Here is a 24,479-nt window from a genome sequence, read left to right as displayed (position 1 = left end):
TTGACTAAAAACTTGAATATTATATTTTGAATCCCTCTACAATAATATACAATCATCCTAACTTGGTGGGGGAGGGAGCTGGACTCAGTGGAAGTTAAAAGTATGTAGCATGTCACAGGATTAAGGCCCTGATAGGTCTTCTAGGACATTACTCTAAAACAATATACCCTGAATCTTTATTCTTTGTATTTTTGCACACATCTAAGCACTAAAAAATCTCTCATGTGCAATCACTATTACAAAAGCCCAGTTTGTGTATAAATTTATAGAGTAGAATACTTGATTTTATTGACAAACCAAAAACACAGTAAATTAAGTATGAATGCAGCATTTCATGAAATTCAGAATTTAACATAAACTAGAAAAGAGATTCACTGAACTCCACTGCCCTTTGTATTCAATGGACTAGATGCTCAGCTATGGATGAAATACGCTGAGTGCAACTGAGGAGAAGTACCTTCATGGCCCATCCATCATGGGGCCAGTGGAAACAAGTCCAGCATAATTTAGAGCTTTAGGCTTTTCTAAGGTATGCCTGGCTGCCCATGAGCCCAAGGGGCAGATCTGGCAGCTGAGGTCACAGAAGCACAAGACTGCTCTGGATAAGTTTCCTACACTGGAAGCCTTTGGGATCTTATAGCTCTGACCAACCAAAAATTTCCTAATAGAGGGAGACTCAGCAGCTAGCTGGTTAAACCACTCGTAAAGCTGCTTTGCCACATCAGATTGTTTACGAGAACTCTTAATAGGGCCAAGGATCTATCCCAAAAGCTTGTAATACTCAGTACCTTTGTTTTAGACAAAGAAGAGCAGTAAAAATCCTCCTGTAACTGTTTTAGCGTATCTGCAATATCTGTCATTCATAAATTAGAAGACATGGGTTCTCTGAAAAAGTGTTTTTTTCATTGCATGAGTAGGGACTTCAGATCTTACTGAGGTTACACTCATTAAAATGGCCATTCCTCCTCCTATTGAAATAACTAATTTTTAAAGCAAACCATCACCAGTGCTAAAAGGTCAGAACCAGAACATGTCATATGAAAAATACTAACTAGGAAAAACAAGTTCAGTCATAGAAAGATACTGTATCTACAAAAATGTCCATGCTAGAAAATTGCTACCTAAATAAGTTAGACTTAATTGTCCTTTGTCTACCTTTGTCCCCCTGTCTAATGGTCATAGATATATAAAAGGGAAGATTGAATTGAGGAGGGTAATCAGTCTAGCCCGAGCTGTGTCTTATTTAACTTCCTTCCTTCCTTCCCCCATTCCCCTTCAACATGGCTGTTTTTAACTTGTTTATTTTATGGCAGAACTGTTCTTTTTTATATAACTTGGATTTTTTTAACATGAGAATTGTTTTAGAACCAATTTAATGTTAAGGGGAAATGGTCCAGTTTAAAAAAAAACAACCAAACTAACAGCACACTATGAGTGCTAAGTTAGCCCTGGTCTACACTACACAGTTAGGTTGACATAAAGCAGCTTATACCTACTTAATTATGTCAGTGTATACACTACAGCCTTGCTCCTGCCTATGTAAGTACCCTACTACACCTACATAATATCTACCTCCACGAGAGGCATAGGCTTATGTTGGTGTAGTTAGGGTGACGCAGAGTCCAGGTAGATACTGTGTTACTTACATGGGCTCTTGGCTATCATGGCTCCAAATTGACAAGAAAGTCCTCCCACCGAGGTCCCAGCTCCCCACTCCCAACTGGCTCCGTGCTTGGAGCTAGACTGCATCAAGGCTCCTGGCTCCCACTGGAGCGTACAACCAAGAGCGGCCCTGCAGGGACCAAACAGTGGGTGCGGAGAGGGGGGGAAGAGCTGCAAGCCAGTCTTCCAGCAGGAGCTGCGAGCGGAGCTGAGAGACCGGGCTCTCAGCTCCCCACATTGCCCCTCTTAAGTCAGTGAAAGAGCTCCTGCTTAGGACACGCACCAACCACCACCGACTGTAGGAGGGTAGCGTGGACATAAACCACCACATTAATGACTACAGTGGCTGTAAGTTGACCTAATATAGGTCGACTTAAGTTTTTAGTGTAGACATGCCCATGAACGTTTATATTTACCATTGTCATCAATAGCAAAGTGGCATGTGGAGAGTCCTGTTTATATTGTGACATAAGCATTCAATGAAGTGTAGTACAAGACAGAAAACATCAGTGTGTACCTCCTGCAGCCTCTACCTCTGTTGGCAGAAGTCCCCCAAATCCATTTAAGAATAGCCTTTGCAAGTTTAAACCTGTAATTGCTCAGCTACACCGCAGGTTCAATTCAGAAACTTGTTAACTGTCAAGAAAATCCGTAGTGATTGTGTTTAACACAATCAAGGACTCATTCTTCCTTGCTTCTTCTTCATTGACAAAACTAGTAAAAGCAAAATCAAGAAATCCTGCAGAGGCAACAAACACTAAACAGCATGTAGAAGGTAATACCCATTTAAGCCACACTGCCAGTGGCTCTGAGCATTTTCCATTCTTTCAGTGAATTACAGGAGTGCATTAGGGCAGCTACATAGGTAGTAGTGGGCTTTCCTAGCTAACTATCAATGTGGCATAATGTAGGTGCCTGCTCACTTTATCTAGAAAGAGCACCTGAACCAGGGATTTCATTTTGCTGTTACTGCCACCAGATCATAGAAATTCTTTACATATTTCTTTGTCTACCTGACTTGGCTTCATGTGTCCCTTCAGTTGACTGCATAGAGTCACAAAGCCAAATCAGGATTGACACATAAATGAAGAGGACTGATCCAAAAAGAGAAATGTAACAACCACAGCCAAAACTAAGACTCTGACTTCCTAAGTTTTCTCAGGTTCTGAAACCCCAGTCTATGTTAATTTAGAGAGGCATATTCTTGATTACTTATTGTATTTTTACTCCATCCAGTTTCACTGCCAAACTTCCCAGAAAGAGAATCGCTTGTAGACAGATATATTCACAGATTCCAAGGCCAGAAGGAACCATTGTGATCATCTAGTCTATATAACACAGGCCACAGAACTTCTCCAAAACAATTCCTAGAGCATAGCTTTTAGGAAAACATCCAATTTTGATTTAAAAATAGTTAGTGATGGAGAACACACCACAAACCTTGGTAAATTGTTCCAATGCTAATTACCCACCCCATTCAAAATGTAAGCCTTATTTCCTGTCTGAATTTGTCTTGGCTCAACTTCTATCCATTGGATCATTGTGGAGTAGGTTTTGTTGTCCAAATAAAAACTCATTCTCTTTCCTCTCACCCTCTCAAATATCTACCTAGTTAGCTAGATAGGCCTATCAACACAGTAATGGAGCACCCCACCGCCCCCTATTTAAAAAATTGTTTTTCTCTGCATGTATGAAAATAGGTTTGGTTAATTAATCTACTGTTTTGGGGATAGTGGGATGATATTGGTTTATGTGTAGGAATAATAAAGGGAAAGCTAAGTTAAAGCAAAGAGCATTTATTTTTTGACAGTAGGTAATGTGTTGTGGGAGCGAGTTCCATAGTCCAGCGCCTTTGAAAGTTGTCTCCTGTGCTCCCAAACCTTCTGTACTGGCTGAGTTTCATGGTTTCAGTGGATCACAATGGACATGGGAGAGAAAATATTTCAGGTAGCTCAGTCTCATGCATGGCTCTGATTACAGGATACAGACATGGACCTGGACTCTGTAGTCAAGGAGGAGAAGGGCAGAGCAGAGGGGTGATGTGTTCATAGCAACCTGTGTTCTTTAACAGACGGACTGCTGCATTTTGTACAAAAATCATATACTTGGAGCAGGATACATATAGTTGCATGTATGCTACTAGCAATCCATCTGAAAAAACACTCCAGTTACTTCATCATGGGTTGGGAACTGAAATGTTTTAGAGAGAAACTCCAGAGCATAATTTAGAAACTTTTTTTCTTTTCCCCACTGACTTTAATTAGTTGCCCTCAGTTCAGAAGATTGAACTACTTTCTTGGGGGGGGGGGGGGGGGAAAAAAAAGAGGTTTAATGTAAATTCTTACAAGCCTTTGGAATCATAGATGCTGAAAGCAAAATATGGAAAGAAAAATAAATATGAAGATGGGAACTGTCATTTCAATTTAGGCTTAACTCTTTTTTTTAAATCTAATTTTATTGTATTCCTTTCTTTTGGTAAGAAAAAGACGGCTTTTTAAAAATCTAGATTTTTTTAGGATTTCTATCTTAAATAATTTAATCTAAATTTATAAAAGCATTGATCTTTTATATTACTGAATGGTAAATATAAATGCTAATTTATGAAATATCAAAGTGATACATAAAAATGTGAAATGAGCATATAGAGGACATCTCTAGGTTCTTGTATTATTGCAAGTAGTGGTATAAGTTGAAGGAGGCTTGTTTAGTCAGATCAAAATTGGGCTATGTTGTACAGTTTTGCAATGATAAATAGCCACTAAGATGGTTCGAAAGTATTTGCAAAATAGTGGAGGGAGGAACATTTATTGAGACAATCCAATATTTCTCCATGCTTCGGGGAAAATTCTATTAGCTGTTTATTTTGTCAGTTATAAATGTTGAAGAATCAAGGGAACATAAATGTGCACTTTGCTTCTTCTAAATAAGAAGGCTGTAGTGGCTGGCTAGCTTCTGTATTCAACTATAAGTGGCAAGCAAGCTTGGAGTTCTTCGCTGAAGTTGTAACATCATCTTCAGGTGCAAACACGATTCAACTCACCCAGCTGGAGCTGTTCACAAGTCCCACTGGGGTTGCTTCCGATCCTGCATCTGAAAATTGCACCTGGATTGACCACAGAGCTATTTGCCAACCATTTGGCTTTAGGGGCTCCCACAACCAACCTGAAAGTGAGAAGAAAAGAAACTTAAACCCTGCCAACAGGGATGCAAATACTAAAAGGCGGCAACCCCCCCCCCCCCCCCAGAACCTAGGAGAATTAGAGACCAGCTTCATGCTCTTCTGCACCCAGGATGCAAACGTTTGCAATAGGCAACTGTGCCAAGAAAAGAAATTGCTTCCCAACTTCGTCTTTGCAGCTGGAATGCTGTAAGCGGATGCCCATGTAATGGAGCAGCCAAAAAGTTACTGTAACTTTAATCGAATGCAGGCTTGCACGAGCTGGGACAACTTGAATGAGGTTCAGATCTGAAGCCCTCCCTGGAAGAAGTTCTGGGGAAGATCTCACAGAGTGACCCACCGACACTGACAAAGCCTTAGATTAGAAAGTAAGCAGCGGGGCCCCGGCAGTCATTGCCAAGTCAGACCAGCAAAAACTGCGATCCCCAGAATGGTGATAGTTGGTTAGGAAAGTTCCCAAAGGCTTCCCAGCAGACAAGAGAGCTGAGAAGTCGCCTGGCGAGCGAGCGATACTTACCATCTACTAGTGCCATGACTGTACAACACAACCGAATAGCCAAATAACGTCCCGTTGAGCCCCTGGAAGACCACGGGGTGCCGTGTGTCCAGGTTGTAGGCGTGGGCAGTCCTCAGGAGAAGGAGCAGCGCAGCCCACACGGGCGCCCCTCCTGAGGCGAGCCCCCCTCTCCGCCTCTCCCAGACCCGCATGGCTCCTCGCAGAGCGCGGCGAGCTTCACAGTCGCCAGCCCCGGCAGCGTGCAGGGCTCCAGGGAGCAGCCCCTCCACTTGGGGGCCGAGCCAGCTCACTTGTAGGTCCCACGCTGTCCCCCCGCCCTCTTCTCTGCGGCGCCGGCGGGCGGGCAGGCTTGCGGGCGGCCCGAGAAGCTGGAGGCAGGGGGTCCAGCGCTGCCGCTCGCCAGATGTGCAGCCCAGCAGCCCCCGGTGCACAGCGGCGGCTTAGTGAGGGGCTGGGGAAGGGGCAGACAGAGCCGCCTGGCCGTGGCCTTATTGGAAACCCTGGGCGGTGGGCGGGCGCAAGCCCCTCACTCAGCTTCCCCCTCGGGCAGCGTTTAAAGCACAGCGGGCAAGTTGGGAGCAGGCTCCGAGTGATATTTCTCACCAAGGGGAGCCCCACCCCGTGCAAGGGGTAGAGCAGGACGGAGCCCAGCCCCCGGCCCGCCGCTGCTAGCCGCAGAGAGGTGCTCCCCTCTTGCCCTGGGGAAGCAGCATTTCTCCCGGGGCTGGGGAGCGCGGGCAGCTTTATCCACCGAGCCCATGTCAAGGCCCCTGCGCCGTCCTGCACGTGCTGCCCGGTCAGAGTCACCCTGGCCCCAGGCAGCCCCCCCGTCCTCCTCCTCCACGTGCTCCCACGCCCCAGTCCCCCACTACCACCCTGCACATGCTCCCAGACAGCCCCCCTCCTCCTCCACGTGCTCCCATGCCCCAGTTCCCCACTACCACCCTGCACATGCTCCCAGGCCCCAGACAGCCTCCACCCTCCTCCTCCACGTGCTCCCACGCCCCAGTTCCCCACTACCACCCTGCACATGCTCCCAGACAGCCCCCCTCCTCCTCCACGTGCTCCCATGCCCCAGTTCCCCACTACCACCCTGCACATGCTCCCAGGCCCCAGACAGCCTCCACCCTCCTCCTCCACGTGCTCCCACGCCCCAGTTCCCCACTACCACCCTGCACATGCTCCCAGGCCCCAGACAGCCCCCCTCCTCCTCCTCCACGTGCTCCCACGCCCCAGTCCCCCACTACCACCCTGCACATGCTCCCAGACCCCAGACAGCCCCCCCCCTCCTCCACGTGCTCCCACGCCCCAGTTCCCCACTACCACCCTGCACATGCTCCCAGGCCCCAGACAGCCCCCCTCCTCCTCCTCCACGTGCTCCCACGCCCCAGTTCCCCACTACCACCCTGCACATGCTCCCAGACAGCCCCCCTCCTCCTCCACGTGCTCCCATGCCCCAGTTCCCCACTACCACCCTGCACATGCTCCCAGGCCCCAGACAGCCCCCACCCTCCTCCTCCACGTGCTCCCACGCCCCAGTCCCCCACTACCACCCTGCACATGCTCCCAGACCCCAGACAGCCCCCCCCCCCTCCTCCACGTGCTCCCACACCCCAGTCCCCCACTACCACCCTGCACATGCTCCCAGACCCCAGACAGCCCCCCCCCCTCCTCCACCTGCTCCCACACCCCAGTCCCCCACTACCACCCTGCACATGCTCCGAGGCCCCAGCCAGCCCCCCCTCCTCCTCCATGTGCTCCCAGGCCTCCACTACCACCCTGCACATGCTCCGAGGTCCCAGGCAGCCCCCCGTCCTCCTCCTCCACGAGCTCCCACGCCCCAGTCCCCCACTACCACCCTGCACATGCTCCCAGGCCCCAGACAGCCCCCCCCTTCTCCACGTGCTCCCACGCCCCAGCCCCCCACTACCACCCTGCACATGCTCTCAGGCCCCAGACAGCCCCCCACCCTCCTCCTCCACGTGCTCCCAGGCCTCCACTACCACCCTGCACATGCTTTCGGGTCAGAGCCACCTTGCACATGCTCCCAGGCCCCAGGCAGCCCCCCGTCCTCCTCCACGTGCTCCCACGCCCCAGTCCCCCACTACCACCCTGCACATGCTCCGAGGCCCCAGCCAGCCCCCCCCCTCCTCCTCCTCCTCCTCCTCCATGTGCTGCCACGCCCCAGTCCCCCACTACCACCCTGCACATGCTCCCAGGCCCCAGACAGCCCCCCACCCTCTTCTTCCACGTGCTCCCAGGCCTCCACTACCACCCTGCACATGCTCTGAGGCCCCAGGCAGCCTCCCGTCCTCCTCCTCCACGTGCTCCCACGCCCCAGTCCCTCACTACCATCCTGCACATGCTCCCAGGCCCCAGGCAGCCCCCCGTCCTCCTCCACGTGCTCCCACGCCCCACTCCCCCACTACCACCCTGCACATGTTCCCAGGCCCCAGACAGGCCCCCCTCCTCCTCCATGTGCTCCCATGCCCCAGTCCCCCACTACCACCCTGCACATGCTCCCAGGCCCCAGACAGCCCCCCCTCCTCCTCCACGTGCTCCCAGGCCTCCACTACCACCCTGCACATGCTTTCAGGTCAGAGCCACCCTGCACATGCTCCCAGGCCCCAGACAGCCCCCCCCCCACGTGCTCCCAGGCCCCAGACAGCCCCCCCCCCCCCCCAGTCCACATGCTCCCATGCCCCCACTACCACCCTGCACAGGCTCAGCCACCCTCCACATGCTCCCATTGCTGGGGAGATGCTGGCAAATGACCTGTGACAAATGTTACCCCGGAGCTGCACACAACTGCCTTGCCCCGCAGCACAAAGGTAACCATCAGGACACAAGGGGAGCTGGGGAGCAATGAGGAGATGGGGGGGCAGTGAAATATTTCAGTAGGGGGAATACAGGGGGGCTCCCCAAAGAGTTTTTAACTTCCCCCTTTAAACAGAAATTATTGTCCCTCCCCACAAAATGCCAGTTTCCCCGTTCTCTCCTTGCTAGCCTCTGCCCCCAGGGGTGCCTGTCAGACAGGCACTGCCAAGGACACTTCTTCCCCCCGGGGCCCAGCAGCACCCATGGAAGATGGAGGAGAATTACAGACAGAAGGGAAGGCTGCAGGAAGTGGGGGTGGGGATGGCTGTTGGTAGGCCCCACATTCTAATCCCTCCCTTCATGGAAGCAATGGACCTGGACAGGTAGGAAAGGTGAGAGAGGGGCTCAGGACCTCAAGCAGTGAAAAGAGCTAGGGACCAGAGAGAATCGAAGTGAGCAAACAGGAGTTGGGGAGTGTGATAAATTAAGGGGGGAGGGTGGCTCCTTTTTATGGACACCCAGCCAGCCAGTAGCTATAAAATCCCTCTTTGTAGCTGTTCTCTAATTACTCTACCTGTAAAGGGTTAAAAAGTCTCACTGCTATGCATAGGTAAAAGGAAGTGAGTGGGCACCTGGCCAAAAGAGCCAATGGGAAGGCTAGACCTTTTTAAAATTGAAACAAGACTCCCCTTTTTGTGTCTGCTGCTGTTCTCCCAGGGAGAGGTGGACAGGGCAGAGCTATGCTATAAGAAGTTTGGGCCTGGTATGAAAAATCATCAGTATCATACTTAGAAACTACTAATTTAAAACCCCAGATATGTAAATAGATCAGGAAATGTCTAGGAAGACACAGTTAGGTTTATTTCTTTATGGCTTGTGGATTCCTCTATGCTAACCCCAGGTGCTTTTGTTTTGCTTGTAACCTTAAAGATGGAGACCTCAAGAAAGCTATTCTTGATGCTTAATCCTTGTAGTTGGCTTTAAAAAAAAAAAATCTAGCAATAGCTTGAGTTCCCGGATGTGGGGGGGTTGTTTGTTTGTTTTTTGGTTAATAAAATTTACCTTTTTTAAAAGTAGAATAGGATTTTTGTGTCTTAAGAGGTTTGTGCACATGTTGTTTAATTAGCTGGTGGCAACCGCTGATTTCTTTTTTTTTTAATTTCTCAGCTCTTCCCCGGAGGGGCTGGGGTGAAGGGCTTGAGGGTACCCCACTGGAAGGAATTCCCAAGTGTGCCTTCCAGAATTCTCAAAGGGGTTCTGCACTTGTGTGGTGGCAGCATCTACCAATCCAAGGTCAGAGAAAAACTGTAACCTTGGGAATTTAATACAAGCCTGGAGTGGCCAGTATTAATTTTTAGAATCTTTGCGGGCCCCCACCTTCTGCACTCGAAGTGCCAGAGTGGGGAATCAGCCTTGACAGGGAGAAATGGGGGCAAGAGGCTGACTCTCCCAGCAGTGGGGAGAGATACCTGGGGCAGAGTGGCTCAGACCAATATGGAGAAGTGGGGCACAGACCCTCCCATCCAAGAAAGGATATGTGGGAGAAGTAGTTGGGGTCTGGGCCCTGCCTTCTATAAGTAGGTCCTTGGGGAAGCTCTGGGACCAGGACCGTGGGTTCTTCATTTACTGAAGTAATTCCATAGGCAAGAGGAACTGCTCCTTCCCTAGTTAGAAGTTTTCCCCTGCAAATACTTGGCCTTTTCCCCCAGAACCAATCCGACCCTACTTGTTGCACAGCTTCCAAGGCCTGACTATAAGATGCATGGTCCAAAGCTCAGCATACTGGGGGAAGGAGTAGCAGGAGAGAAAAAAAGAGGTCACAAGCACCAGAGAGGACAACAGCGTCGGAGGTTTTGGCCAGCAGGAGCATCAGGGGGATCAGGGACTGTGGTCAGGAGTAGAAGGCGAAAATGGCACTGACGGATGATAGGGAGCAGAGGCACTTGGAGGTGATTGGGTCAGGAATGGTTGCGATGTGTTCTGAGGCAGCCCTGGGTAGCAGCTCTCTCCTGGGTTGGGTTCTGGTTCTTTGAATAGCTTGGGTCTCAGCAGCTGATGTGGGGAGGACAGGCTGTTGTAATATTTAACATGTGTAATTTTTAAGGAGATATCCATTATCATATTAATTCTCCTGCCTACTTCAGCCAAAAAGGATTGTATCCTGGAACAATCCCAAAACATATGAGCTGAGGTGACTTTAGGGAACCCACATCTCCAGTAGCAGTCAGTTTTGGCAAGGTTCATGCCAGTGTGAATGAAATCAGCTTTCTGGTTAAGCAGCTTTAATCATAGATCAATAGCAGAGTTTTAATGTTTTGTAAGACACTCCCCATTTGCTAGGGTTCCAGGGTATACACAAATCATTGTTCTAGGCCTGCAGGAAATCTAAATTAGGGAGGATCTTATGAGCCAGGAAGTTGTAACAAGCTATAGCTAGTTGGGTGAACATACGGTGCTCTCTCCACATTAACAACAATGCTTGGCACAGCTACTTGGCTGACCTGGCACCTAAAAATTGGGTAACATTTCAGAGAAGAGGGACCGCTGACAAATTTGAAAAGATTTGATCTGACTTTTTAGAAATCTTTGATTTCTAGCAGATGGAAACTGAGATGTTGCTCTCCTTTCCCCTCCCTGATCCATTCCTTCCTTTCCTTTTCCTCCCTTTCCATTCCTTTATTTTTGTCTCTTTTGTTCTCCACTGATTTTTTGGAAACAAATTATCAAACAACCCTCCCCCACCCCCAAACAAACTGTTGCTCCCTACTTCAAGAAGAAAGGGGAGCAAGTAGGAGACACTGAAGGTGGGGAGAAGAAGCCACTTATTTTCCTCTGGCCTCCCAACTTATCCTCTTAAAAAGCCAACCCTATTCCTTTTGCTGCCAAGTTCTCCCCACAACTGTGCATGAAATCATAGTTGCTATGTGGGACAGTATGACATTAAAGCAAAATGTGGCAGTGTCATGCAAGAGATGTGACACTTGGCAGACCACTCCAAGTATCCACAACTTGTTATGAAGAGTCTTGCTTATTGTGTTTCAATGAGCTAATCACACCCACAAATGCTTGCAATCTCCCTCATTCCAGTAGACTCAGCTGGCTGTCACTAGAGTTCAGAGTGTGTGCATGTAGGCCTTTCCCTACACTCCCATGATAAAACCCCACACACAAAGGAGAAAGAGGACCTAGAAAACTCTGCTTGGTAAATTCACTGTTTAGTACCAAATTATCCTTGTTTTATGCAAATTTGATGTCCCCCCTCACTTCTCTTGTTGAAAATTATTTACATCAGAAATACCGAATAATCAAAAGGAGGTTATAGAAAGACATGTTTACTCTAAAGGAATGAATAGCATAGCATTTGAAGTTTTCTTGATTAATAAATGTTTCCCACATTTGGACTTTGGCTGTTTGAAAGGTAGGTTCCCTTCCCTCCCTGAGTGCTTGCAACATACTATGGAGATAACTTTGGCTGTGTGCTGTCCTAATACTGTATTAATTTCTGCTACAAGTATTCTGGTTAGGGAGAGGAATATCATGCTGGGTAACTGCTCTCCAGACCAGGCCCCTTCTGCCCCAATATATCTTAGTCCCCCAGTTCACAGAGGCTTGACTGGGTAGGGGCTATAAGAGGAGGAAGGGAGCATGTCCCAGAGCTGCTAGTTTTGCTTTACACACATACCCAGTGCATGATATCAGTGCATTAATGGACAGAAGCTTGCAGTCCTCCATGTTATCCATTGCGTAAAAATCAGCACTGAAAAAAAAGTGTGTGATACCTATGGGATGAGCCAGTTGGTCTTATTTTCTATGTGTTAGCTTTGTTCTCAAGTGTTTTCTGGAACAGTTGTTTCATTTTGCAGAAATGTTTGAAATGTTGTTTTATAATTTGCAAACAGCAATTATTTCAACCATTATAATGCTTTGGTTGTTTGAAACATGTCCCGGAAAGGTTGATTGTAGTACTGCATGGACACACAATTATGTTGACATGTTCCATGGAAGTTTTGATTAGGAGACTGGAATTGCAGTAAATCTCATGGCCTCTGACTGTGCATCAGCTGTAGCATTTATAGAATTCAAAGAAATAAAGCACTTATATTTATATGGCTAAGTTGCATAAAAGCAGAAAAACACTTAAGGGGATGGGGCTATTGTACAGATACTATGAAAGCATTGGGTTTCAGAGAGAGTCTGACATTGCTGGGTGTCATTACTCTGTTTGTACATGTGAAATAGTGAAAGCCTCCGGTAGTCAGAAGAGTGAGGAAATGGGTTACCAAGTGTAAACCGTAAAATCTTGTCACTAAGGAGAACAATCAACACAGCTGAAGGTAATGGAAAAGTGGCATAACATGGGTTGTACTGTATTTGTGCATCATCTTGGTGTCCCATTTTGCAAGGTGCTGAGTTCTGGAAGTGCTGAGTGCCTTCAATTGATTTCAGTTCAATGGGAGTTGAAGACACTCAGCACTTCCAGGAGTTGTTGTTCAGCACCTTGCAAGATCAGGCCCTTATTTGTCTATCAGTAATATTTTATACCATAAATAATTATCTATATAGCAGCTAGAGTACTGCCCACTGACATCTTAAGGTAACACTGTTGGCTCATATGCAGTATTTCATAGTGAATGTTCCAAGGATAGGAAAACTACTTAAGCAGATTCTCAGCTACTGTAAATTGTCATAGCTCCACTGGACATTCATGAGCCAGGAAGATTTCTTCATTGTTCGGAGAGCTGTCTGAGAACACTATTAGCAATATAAATGTGGGTCAAAGTTGCTATCCCAAGCTCTTGCTTAGACGTTAGGAGGAAATACTACTAATTTTTCCTCTTTGGCCTGAAGGGTTAGCTCAGTGCTCCACAAACTTTTTATGTCATGCCCACCCCTTATTTGTAATGTAATCTGATTTTGCACCACACACACACACACACACACCCCCATCCACCCCCTGGGAGTGGGGTCAGGAGCCGGAGTCAGAGCTGGGCCTGGGAACTGTGGTCTGGAGCAGGGCCAGGAGCTGGGGCTGGAGCAGAGCTGAGGGCAGAGCGGGGTTGGGTGGCACTCCCTTCCCGTCCCTATGGAGGCTAGCCCGGACCTTGCCACGCCCCATTCTTCCGCAACCTCTTCAGGGGCACACTGTACAGTTCGGGGATTGCTGAGTTAGCTAATGTTTGGGGCCTCACAGAGTTGTTTCTATTAGGGGGAAAAGCTGTTGATAAGAGTTGCGTATTTCTTTGGTGCAATCTTGTTTTTTGTACCAAGTCCTGTTTCTTTGAATACAGTAGAAGCAAACAACAGCAGTCAGTTTCCTTTCTCACCATTTCCAAGTCTACCCTTCCAGTGCTTTCTGTGGCCCCAAGGAGTTCAGTCTCTGTTCCCTCAAAGGGCCATGCTGTCCACTGGCTTCCTGCTTCTCACACAGCTACAGTCAATCCTAGGGTTGCCAACCCTCCAGGATTGGCCTGGAGTCTCCAGGAATTAAAGATAAGTCTTTAGTTAAAGACTATACAAAGAAACCTCCAGGAATACGTCCAACCAAAATTGGCAACCCTAGTCAATCGCCTGCATTTGCAATCTGCTCCAGGCAAAGCCCTTCAGACCACACAAGTTCTCTCTCCTCAGGCTTTGCCATGTGGCCCGGTTGCTTGGTCTGAAGCCTGCTGTTGTTCCCAGCTATCATTATATAAAGAATTTGAATTGTAACTTCCATGTAGCCTGAAAGAGATTTCCTGAGCACAACCATCATCTTGGGTCCGTGATTAATGGCAGCCATTAACACCTTTTAGCACAACAATACATTTAGGATCTGATTCTTCTTTGACACCCATTGGTGGGATAATCATATCCTTAAAGTTAGGCATGCAATTCAATACCTTGCTGAATGGGAGCTTAATTTATGCAAGAACAAAAATATGAACGAGCATATCTTGACAGAGATTCTTTCTGAAAGGGCTCATGTTCTCAAGTGCATTTCTTTCTGCTCCATCTCCACCTTTCACAGGAAACACCTTTGCATGACTTTCAGCTAGACCAGTAATAAATAAAAGGTTGAACATATGCTGTGAAATAAAAAAACATGTACACAGTATTCCTGTTAATAATTTTAAATTCCATGCAGCCTTTGTGCCTGTTTTGTTACAGGACAGGACATAAAAGCCTCCAGTAATCTAAGAAAATAGTAAGAGTTGGTACACCCAGGTAAAAATCAATCGATGGAGTTCTGGACATTAACTTTTTTTTCTTTTGTTTAGTAATTTTTCCTATGGGAACTAGACAGATTGAAATTCCTTGAAGATGAAAAAGTGGATTTTTATTTTCCCAAAGAAAAGTTTCATACTGTGATCTGGAGGGAAATACCTCCCATAGTCCTTATGTGACTCAAGAGGGGTGAAGGGGCATGGAAAATACTGAGTTTGCAAATTACAAAGTGAAGCAAAAATTCCCTTCCTGACTTAGCCCCTCCCACAGAGGTTTGCTCTTTGATGTGAGATATTACAATGTGTACTTTTATATAAATGTGTATATTCCCATCCTAAATTTTAAAGAATCTATCAACATGGCTGGGTAGGTGCGTAGATAGCCTTTATCTCAAGCTTCTAGAAGAAGACAGTGGAGAGGGTCTGGAAAGTTTAAAAAACTAAAAAGAAAGAAAAGGAGTACTTGTGGCACCTTAGAGACTAACAAATTTATTTGAGCATAAGCTTTCGTGAGCTACAGCTCCTTTTCTTTTCGCGAATACAGACTGACACGGCTGCTACTCTGAAACCTGTAAAAAGAAAAAGTTGTCACAGGGCCCAGAACGCCATTGAATACCAGAGAGAGAAAGTGGGTGAGGTAATATCTTTTATTGGACCAGCTTGTGTTGGTGAGAGAGACAAGCTTTCAAGCTACACAGAGCTCTTCTTCAGAGGGGAAAGCAGCTGGGAGGAAGGTTGTTAGTGGGTTATAGATTGTTGTAATAAGCCATAAATCCAGTGTGTCTGTTCAGTGCATGATTTTTAGTGTCCAGCAAAGTTATGAATTTACATTCCCTGAGTCATTTTTTGAAAGTGTTGTGCAGGGTTCAGATCTACGAGTCCAGCAAAGCTATGAGTTGTACTGCACAAGATTGACACTAAAAAAAACTGACCCTTTAAACTGCCATCTCATTGTTTACCAGTATCAGAGAAGCACATAAAGAGAAGGCAGCTTCAGAGACAGCCTAGACAAGCACAGGGTGTGGCTTTGAGAAAAAGCTTTTGGGTCTGGCACTGGATAAAAGAGATTTGGGGCTGTGAGCAAGGAAGACATCTCCTGATTGGCTCCTCCTGTGTTCAGGGAAACAGGACTTGTTACATTCTTGTAAATATACAAGATTGTACAAGAGCTACCTGGCTCCATCAGTTTCTTCTCCCAACTGGAACAACCTGTAAGGCCCAGAATTTTTGGCTAGCTGCTCAGGGTGAGAAAGGGGTAAAAGGAGCTTTATCACTGACTGCAATGGACTCAGGACATGATCCAGCATTATTACTTTTGGGGGATAATGTGTAGAGATGCAACCAACCTAATGCTAATATGTTTAGCAACGTACATTTGTCTTTAGATTTGTACCTGATAAAAATTGACCTTGTATTAAAAACCTGCATGGAAAGTAGTCATTAACTTAAAATACACTTTGTTTCAAAAAATGATGGTGATGATGATGATGATTGTTTTAAATAGATTCCTCTCAAACTTTACTAATACAAAGTGCACAGTATATCATAATGGCTCTATTTTTCTATGTTGACCTTTTCAGCTCTTTAGGGCTTAAACAGAGCTTTTGGTTACATTCTTCAGCGTCTTATTTCTTCTTAATTATAAGTACTGTAGCAGTTACTCGAGATTCAAAAGAACAATATTTATAAAAAAAAAATTCAAAGCTAAGATTAAACATTTTAAAGACATAAAACGTGGAAATGTGGAGCTAAAGGGATACACGTCAACTTGAAATCTAGCTAAACATAACAACTTAAAGTAGTTTCAGGAATTAAATCTGCTTCTGATGACTCTGCTTTACAATCACATTTTCAATTTTATTTAATGCTTTTTTTCTCACCGGTAGCTGTGTGAAAGGCCCTCATATATTCAGTATGTCAAATGGAAATGGCAACCACTCATTTTGAAATCAGAAATAATTTTTATAGGACCCAAATCCTGCATGACCTCCTGCACAGAACCTCTTTGAAGACCTCTTTTACTAGTTTTCTTGCACATCTTTCACTTCTAGCTTTAAGCATTTGAAAAGTTTGGTAGGTGCTATTAACAAAGAGTGTGAAATCAAATGGCTGTGATTTTATGTGTTGCCTGGAGGCATCTGCCTGTTTCTTGGTGTGTTGAAGGCAAGGGAGCTGCTCGTCGCAAACTGACAACACAGATCTGCTCTGAAAAGTGATTCTAAAAATGACATCCCGGAGTTCAGTAAATAAATGTGCCCAGTCTACAAGTGAAATGTTTATTATTTTTTGGAACTTTAGTTTGTCCTGTGGGAATCAGATCGGTTTCTTTCTTTCTCACACATTACTTGTAATAAAGGTTCTGCAAACCATTTTATGCCCCCAGTGACACCTCAGCAAACACATTGTCTTCAGTAAGTTTTCATAGTGTAACTGACTATACCTTAGTTAACAAGCCTGTAGATGCTGCCCAAGGAGAAATAGAATTCTGCTATATCTGTCCTAGCTGGGTGAGATCTGCAGGCTTCACAAAAATTAAAGCAACAAACAAATATTTTACTGGAGAGAGAGAGATGTCAACAGACAGCATAATATGCAGAAGAAAACGTAGGAAAAGGCAATGACCTCCTCCTCTTTTGTAATATGGATAAACTATTTAGTACCTCTCCTTAGATTCAATCCATGGTTGTTCAAAGAAACGGGTAAATTTCTATCTTGATGGAGGGGAAAAGGGAAAAAATAGTTTTACCATTCAGTGAGGGAGGCTTCAGGATTTCTCCCTCAGAATTCAGCTGCGTACAGCAGGGAAGAAATATGTTGTAATTGTTTGCGTAGTATAGAACAGGAGAGGTTATTTACATGAATTGTACATGTGTTGGGGTGTGTTTGTTTGGCTTTGTTGCTTTAACGTACAGGCTAAATATAGGAAAACATATAGGAATGACCATCTCTTTGAGGGGAACAGTGTCTTAAGAGGGAATTAAACAACTGCCTCTATCTGTGAAAATCCTTAACAATATGAAAAGATGTGTACTTCAGCAATAGCTGTACTTCCTGAAATGAAATGAACAAAAATGTGGTGTGGTATGATATAATAATGGAGAGGGGTCAGTTCAACCACAGGAAAAAATATAAGTATAGACTCAAAAGAGTTAAGAAAAAGGGCAGCATATAGTTAGGATAAACAGATCCAAAATTGCAGCCCTGGATCTGATCAGTTCTGAACTTGAAGGAAGCTTAGAATCTGATTTCAATAGACTGATGTTGGGGAGTAAGTAGCTTCTTGCAGGTGCTGGTCTGTAATAGTTAGCAGAGCTTATAATGACCTTTCAGACAGGTAAGCAGGAACAACCTCTTATTCAGATGCAGTCTGCAAAACTTCTAAAATGTGATAAGGTCTTTTCGGTAAACTGTAGGCCTCTGTGCTATGCCTCAGTTTTGGACATGAGTGATAATGTACCCAGGAGACCCTTGTTAAAAATTCCACCACCAAATTGATGCAAGATTTATGTGAATCTCTGCTGCTGGATTCTCCCTCTCTTCTGATAATTACTAAATCATCCCTGCTGAAGATGATTATCCACTGGGTATTATAAAATACTTTTGAAAAGCAATCTTTTTTTTTTTTTTTTTTTTTTTTTGCTTTTGCAGTGCATTAGATTGCTCCAATAGCAGTTTGAACAAAGTTTCTAGCTGCTAAGTATAATAAGTGTGCACTTAGGATAAATGCTGAAGCAACTGTAAAACACATAAAGAATACATGTGTAGGGCAAGCTTATCAGCAGGTGTAAATCAGCATAGCTCCATTTAAATCAATGGATTTACACTGATTTACACCAGCTGAGAATCTGGCTCAGTGAGTTACTATCACACCCTAATTTAGCAAAAGATGTTTTACCTTTCTTCAAATGAGTACTTTGGGCCAATTCTACTCCTGCTTAGGGCCTGATCCATTGACTTCCTAGGGTTTTGGTGCTGACCCATAAACCTTTGTGAACCCAGTAACTTTAAATTAGCAAGAGGAGGATTCAGTCTTTACCTCTGGACATATGAATAATAATATGTAGCTTTTATATAGTACATTTCGTCCTCAATCCTGCAGTTCTTGCACACACAAGCTCTATGTGACCTGTAGCCCTTGCACACCAAAACTGCTGTCACCAGGGACAGCTGGGCCCAACCTTAGTAGTAGCACGTAAAAGAAAAGAAGCAAACCAGGAAGTATGCAGATTCCTCTGAAAGTCTGAAAAATAGGAGAATTTGTTATTTATTTGTATTCCACTTGTGCCCTATGGCCCCGGTGAGTATCAGAAACCCCATGTGCTAGGTGCTGTACAAACCCATCATATAGCATTAGAAGTAGCATTGACTATCAAGTGAGATTAAATATACATGTGGTGCAGTCACTAAGGCTGCTTTTTGGGAAGTAAAGGAAAAAAATATTAATTTAGAACAGAAATAAAGACAGAGAGGTCCCAAGCATATGGAGAAGTGTACTGAAATTGTTTGTGCCCGGAGTACTCTCCAATTAGATCATGCTGAAATTGTTTTGAGACTAAAACCAAATAATAGTACAAGTGAAGTAAATGACAAGTCATTCACTTAAATTGGCTCAACTAAGATTCAACCTTACCTATTTTCCATTTAAGTCCCTCAAGAAATATTACACGGCTGTTTCTATTTGATCATATTAAGAAGAGATACAAGTGTCTTTCCATGTGCTGCGGTATAAATACACCATTGTAAAATAGGGGAAGGAAGTCTTAGGTCAACTATTTCTGTGGCTCAAACTTGCAGTTCTTCCACAAAACTCCCATTAATTGCCATCGGAGTTTGTGCTGAATAGATTAAAGTTAAGTAGAGTAGGATGAAGTGCCTGGCTGCTTCTAATTCCAATATAATAAACATAACATCCCCAAATAGTATGGAACCACTAGTGTGATTATTTTAAATCCCTTTTTGTATACATGTAACAGTATCTATAATTCAAAATGAAAAAAAATACATATATAATTTTTTTTTTCCTTTCGACATGCCTAGTCTCTGCTAATTCTTATCTTCAGTGTTTCACAGTGAGGAACTAAAACAATGCCCTTAAGAAAATATGTTTTGGTATTAAAAATACTTCAAATGTTCATTAGCAAATCATGTTTTGAGGTATTAGTTTGTTGATGTTGAAATCCGATAACCTACTTTGGGATTAAAACTGTCTTTTTCAATTATATGATCATTGATTTCATGCAAATAGGAAAGCTCCTTTCTAGACATTAATGATCTCATCTTTATTATAGATCATTTCCTACTCACAAGTTAGGTGAAAAGGTGTTTGTGTGTCCTCATTGTACTGTATTGGCTTTGCATATTTAGGAGTGGAAATGTTAGGAAAGATGAAGAGGATAGGAAAGTGGTTGTATGTAGCATGGTACCCTTAATACAGCAATAAGAGTTCCCTGAAAAACTAGCCAGAGACTGGCACTAACATATTTAGTACAAAACAATGAGCAAGGATACATGAATGCATCCTTCATCAACCACACTGTGCATGACAGTGCAATGTAAAATGGAGATCAGATATTCAGTCCAGTCACTGGGCAGACGTTTGAAATCGTGTAGTTCTGGTTTGGTTGACCCAAGACAATTTTTTTTGTTTTGAATCCGCCCGAAACCAAAAGATCAGTTATTCACACAGCTCTGCTTATTTCCTTTTGCACTGACTTCACTACACTTTAATATCATGAGTTTTGAGTATTGTGAACTTGGAGAACTTTTTAAAAAGCAAAAACTAGTGGGTTTCCCACAGTAAGTGATCTCTACTGTAACGTTCCTCAGTTTCCTATCATCTGATTTCAACCCTCAGAAGGAAAATCTTGATTTGAAAGTAAATTTAGATAGAGCAAATAAAACTTATTCCTGTGGGCTAGATTTTGTGATGCATGCATTTTGTTTTGCCACAGATTAATGCTCTTTTCCTTTTATACTCATGCACCCGCTACATAATATAATACATCAGCAGCAGGAGGGTAAGACATTCTAGCTTTTTATTAACTGTAAATAATTCTTAAGCATACAGAGGATATGAAAGAATTTACTATCTTCTTATGGTCTGCTGCAGTGTGGTGGGCCAGAAAAAGTAAAGATAAACTTATCTTGTATTCAGTTCCTGGCAATAATTTTCTGTGTAAAGTTCCTCCATTTTTATAGAGAATGTATTTAAAATCAAAGAGCTAATATCTTACATTTATTGAATTGACTTTGATTTGTTAATTTCAACAAAACAAGAGCCATCCGGAGCACATAATCCAAAAGCATTCATAGGTTGTTGGGGTTTTTTTAGTATCACTGAAAAGGTTTAAGAGAAACAGCTATTTTATTTTGGGGGCTCTTCAAAAGGAAGAGAGAAAGGATGGTCTCGTGCAGAGGTCTTCAATCTCTGGGGTGTGCCGCCCAAGAGGGGTGCAGAGTAACATTTGGGGGGGCAGGCTGAGCTCCACTCCTGGCCCTGGCTGCCAGCCCCATGCCAGGGGATCTGCTCCCAGCCAGGGCTGCCGGCCCCGGGGTCTTGTTTGGCTACCCTGCACCCAGGGCTCTGTGCCCAGCTGTGGCTGCAGGCCTCAGACAACAGTCCATTCTTGCCCTTGCCCCCAGCTGTGGCCCCAGCCTTGGCTCCCTTACCCCTGTCCACGTCCCCTGCTCCCAGCTCCAGGGAGGGGCGGGCATGGACAGGGGTGAGAGGGAGTGCAAGGTAAAAAGTTTGGGGACCACTGGTCTAGTGGCTAAGGTGCTATCTTTGGAAGTGGGAATGTAGGTTCAGTTCCCAACTCTGCTGGAGACTTCCTGTGTGACCTTAGGGTGTGATTCCATGAACTAAAAAGGAGGACCTAAGTCCTGTTTTTAGGCACCACTGCAATGCACAACGTTACCACTTAGCTGCCACCTAACCCTGTAGGCACCTGTGTTTCTGCCTCTGAGCATATGCACTGATGCCTCACTCTAGGCAGCCAGATGCTTATCTCCTGCCTAAGCCCCAGAGCGATTCAGAAACTGAGGAAGATAGGCATTCATCCCCTTAAGTGGTGTAGAGGGGCCTGGCTGTGCTCAAAGGCTGCCTACCAGGTTGAGCCTTTTAGGTGAGTTCACACAAAACAGCTGCAGGGAGGAGGAGGCTGCTCTCCCTTACAACCCTTAGCCTAGTGGCTGGGTACTCACCCAGGGTGTAAAGAGACCACTGGTTCACATGTCCCCTCCTCTTGAGGGGGAGAAGGGATTTGAGCAGGGATCTGCCACCTCTCAGGTGAGTGCCCTGAATTGCCATACCTAAGTTCCTTCATGGATCTGAGCCTTAGTCGCTCCGTGGCTCAGTTCTCCTCTTGTAAAATGAGGCTAATAGTACTTCCCAACCTCACAGAATGAATCCTTTACTTTGACTTAACTCAGACTGTGACCTGAGAGACCCCAGACTGAGCTGACTTATAGATAACATTCCTACTTGGTGTACTCCTCGAAGATGCAAGCTGACAGAACAAACCAGAGTCAGGAGAGGTAGAGTGAGGGGGTGATAGCAGCCACTTCCCCAGTATTTCAGCAATGAGGTCAAAGGCCATGGGTTCCCCCCAGAAGGCACCTAAAGGACTCCCAGGGCTTGCTGGCAAAAGGAAACCGTGATAAAACTAGATGATTTGCTAGGAAACAGGTTTCACCAGCTTTTACTTTGTTTTTGAGTTCTTATGAACTTGAAATTCCAGAAACTCCAGTTATACATCAGTATTTAAAATAGATTCCTTTATTGGAGTCATGAGCAAACTTTCATTATAGGGACATATCCATGATAATCGTTCAAGATGCAACTTGTTTGCAACATCACTGTAATTCAGTGGCAGAGTTTTCTCACATAATCCAACAACAAAGTGCATAGCAAGAGCTTCCCACAAGAATTCTAATAACAGGAAACTTTACGTAAACAAGCTACAAATGAAAAAGGGCTTTCTCCATTTGTAGATGCATGGATGGGGCATGATAGACAAAGAGAGACTCTTAAAAGTGTCAGAGAATTTCAGCAGGGTAATGCACACGAATAATAATAAACCACTATTTTCTTATTTATGAATGACAGAATTCTTCTGTCTTACATCTACTCAGCAAAGTACCTTGTGTGGTGGCTAAATATTTAGAGTGGGATTTCCAGAGCATCTAAAGGAGTAGATACTTTACTCCTATTAACTTTATATGGCAGATACATGCCCTTGGATGCTTTTGAAAATCCTCCCCTTAAATAATACACTCTTTTGCACTTTCTCTGGTGTAAATTAACCTTGTCAGTAAAGCTCTATTTATTATAGTGTACAAAGGTTGCTTTAAAAGAAGTTCTGCCTGGGGATTTCTGAAGGGCTATGTCTCTATCTTTACTATATTGAGCAAGGAAAAGATGACATGCATCTGACACGCTGTTTACTGGTCTTGGGTCATGAAGTAAGACTGTGAGATGATTTTGTAAGAAAATTCTCAGAGAAATTCTTGCTGTGTGCAAAAGTGAAGGGGCCTTTAGACTGTAGCTAGTAGGAAGTAATTTTAGATACAATCAATGAATGGCCGAGACCATTTTGCATCTGTGCAAGAAGACGTGAGGGTGTGTGCTGATCTCTGAAAAACACACTACAGAATTAGGGACAATTTCTCCTTTCCTTGTGGATTTTTGTTCCATGAATGCTGACCCTCTTTCTCTATTATCTGTAACTTAATTTTCTGTTTCTATTATTATGATGTAGTAGCATTAGGTTAAATTATAATCAAAGGACACACTAAGAGTGTTCTTCACTTGCAAATTATCCCAACAGCCAATAGGCTACAATGCATAATTTAATCATATAAAACATTTGTAATATGTATCTTTTCTTGCTTGCTATAACAATGGTTTTATGTTAATCAGCAGTTTTCTAATGACAAAACATTCATGGAAACAAATAGCATGCCTAAGTATTTAAAGTTACTTTTGGTGATTTTGTTATGAAAACTGGACATATAAACTGGATAGTTGCAGTTTTAAATGACATACTTCCAATTCTTGGAAGTACGATATGTTTGGTAATTATGTTCTTTAAGTGTTTAAACAATCCAGACCAAGGGTGAAATTCTGACCCTATGGAAGTCAATGGGAGTTTTGGTATCAGGAAGGATTTGTTTCCCGTTGGACCATATTGGTAGGAGCCCAGAGGGTTTTTCACCTTTCTCACCGTATAGTGGAGACACGCTTTAGGCTAAAAGGAGTAAGAATAGGAACTTAATGCTAGGAGGTAATATAGGAATGTATAGTTTAATTGCAGCTTGCAGCCAGTATCCAATATGGATAAAGGCTAAAAGGGCCAGCTCCCAGAGGTAAATGAGACCCGGGATATGGCTGAGAGACCTTTGTCCAATAAGCAGAAGGGGAGCCCTGATGTCTCTTGAGACTTGGTATCCTCTAACCCCCATGGGAGTTTATGGGGAGGGAGAGAGGATTGAGAAATATGTTGAGTCCTAGAGGTTAGTCTGAAGAGGGATTACCCCCTTTCACAGGTTAGATGGTGGGATCCCTGTAATCCCACACTGTAGTTTGTGAAATCCATTTATCCATGAATATTGGTGACATTATAGAAGAATTATTGGAAGACTTCTCGATTCATTCTAGGTTTGGGCACTAGCATCTGACCTCCCAGTGATCTGCCTCACGCTATCTATCCATCTCCTCGCTGGGAATCCTCTACTATGGTGACCCACCAAAAGATACTTAAATCTCCCCAAAGTGAAGGGTTTGTCTACACATGCCTTTTTTTTTAAATTTTGAGCTAACTGATTGCCACATAACTTGTGGTAGTTTACCCTGATAAACCACACATACTGATATCCTGGAACAAAGGCTTGGGGAGTGTCAACGTTAACCTTTACAAATGTGTTCATTGCCTTGAGTTAATTAGCAATCAGTTAACTTGAGGTAAAAAGGTCTAGTGTAGACAGGCCTGAAGTATCAGTAGAGATGGCCCAAAATCCAAACCAAGCTATGTCTACATTACAACGTTCAGTCGACACAAGTTACCTGGGTGTATAGCCGCTGACTTTTGTATAGTGCTCAGGT

The 24,479-nt window shown here is 44.4% G+C and overlaps 1 protein-coding gene across 1 annotated transcript in view; it reads right to left on the bottom strand.

Annotated features, from left to right (window-relative positions):
* The window catches only part of ITGA4 (integrin subunit alpha 4), a 56,163-nt gene extending 50,085 nt beyond the window's left edge, over positions 1-6,078 (bottom strand). The window contains 2 exon segments of the mRNA XM_027831897.3: positions 4,703-4,824; positions 5,358-6,078. Coding sequence (XP_027687698.2) covers positions 4,703-4,824; positions 5,358-5,548 — 313 coding nt within the window. The 5' untranslated portion in view covers positions 5,549-6,078.
* Positions 6,079-24,479: the final 18,401 nt, after the last annotated feature.

This window comes from Chelonia mydas, chromosome 11, assembly GCF_015237465.2.
Source record: "Chelonia mydas isolate rCheMyd1 chromosome 11, rCheMyd1.pri.v2, whole genome shotgun sequence".
Lineage (NCBI taxonomy): Eukaryota > Metazoa > Chordata > Testudines > Cheloniidae > Chelonia > Chelonia mydas.
This window is presented reverse-complemented; position numbering and strand designations above follow the sequence as displayed.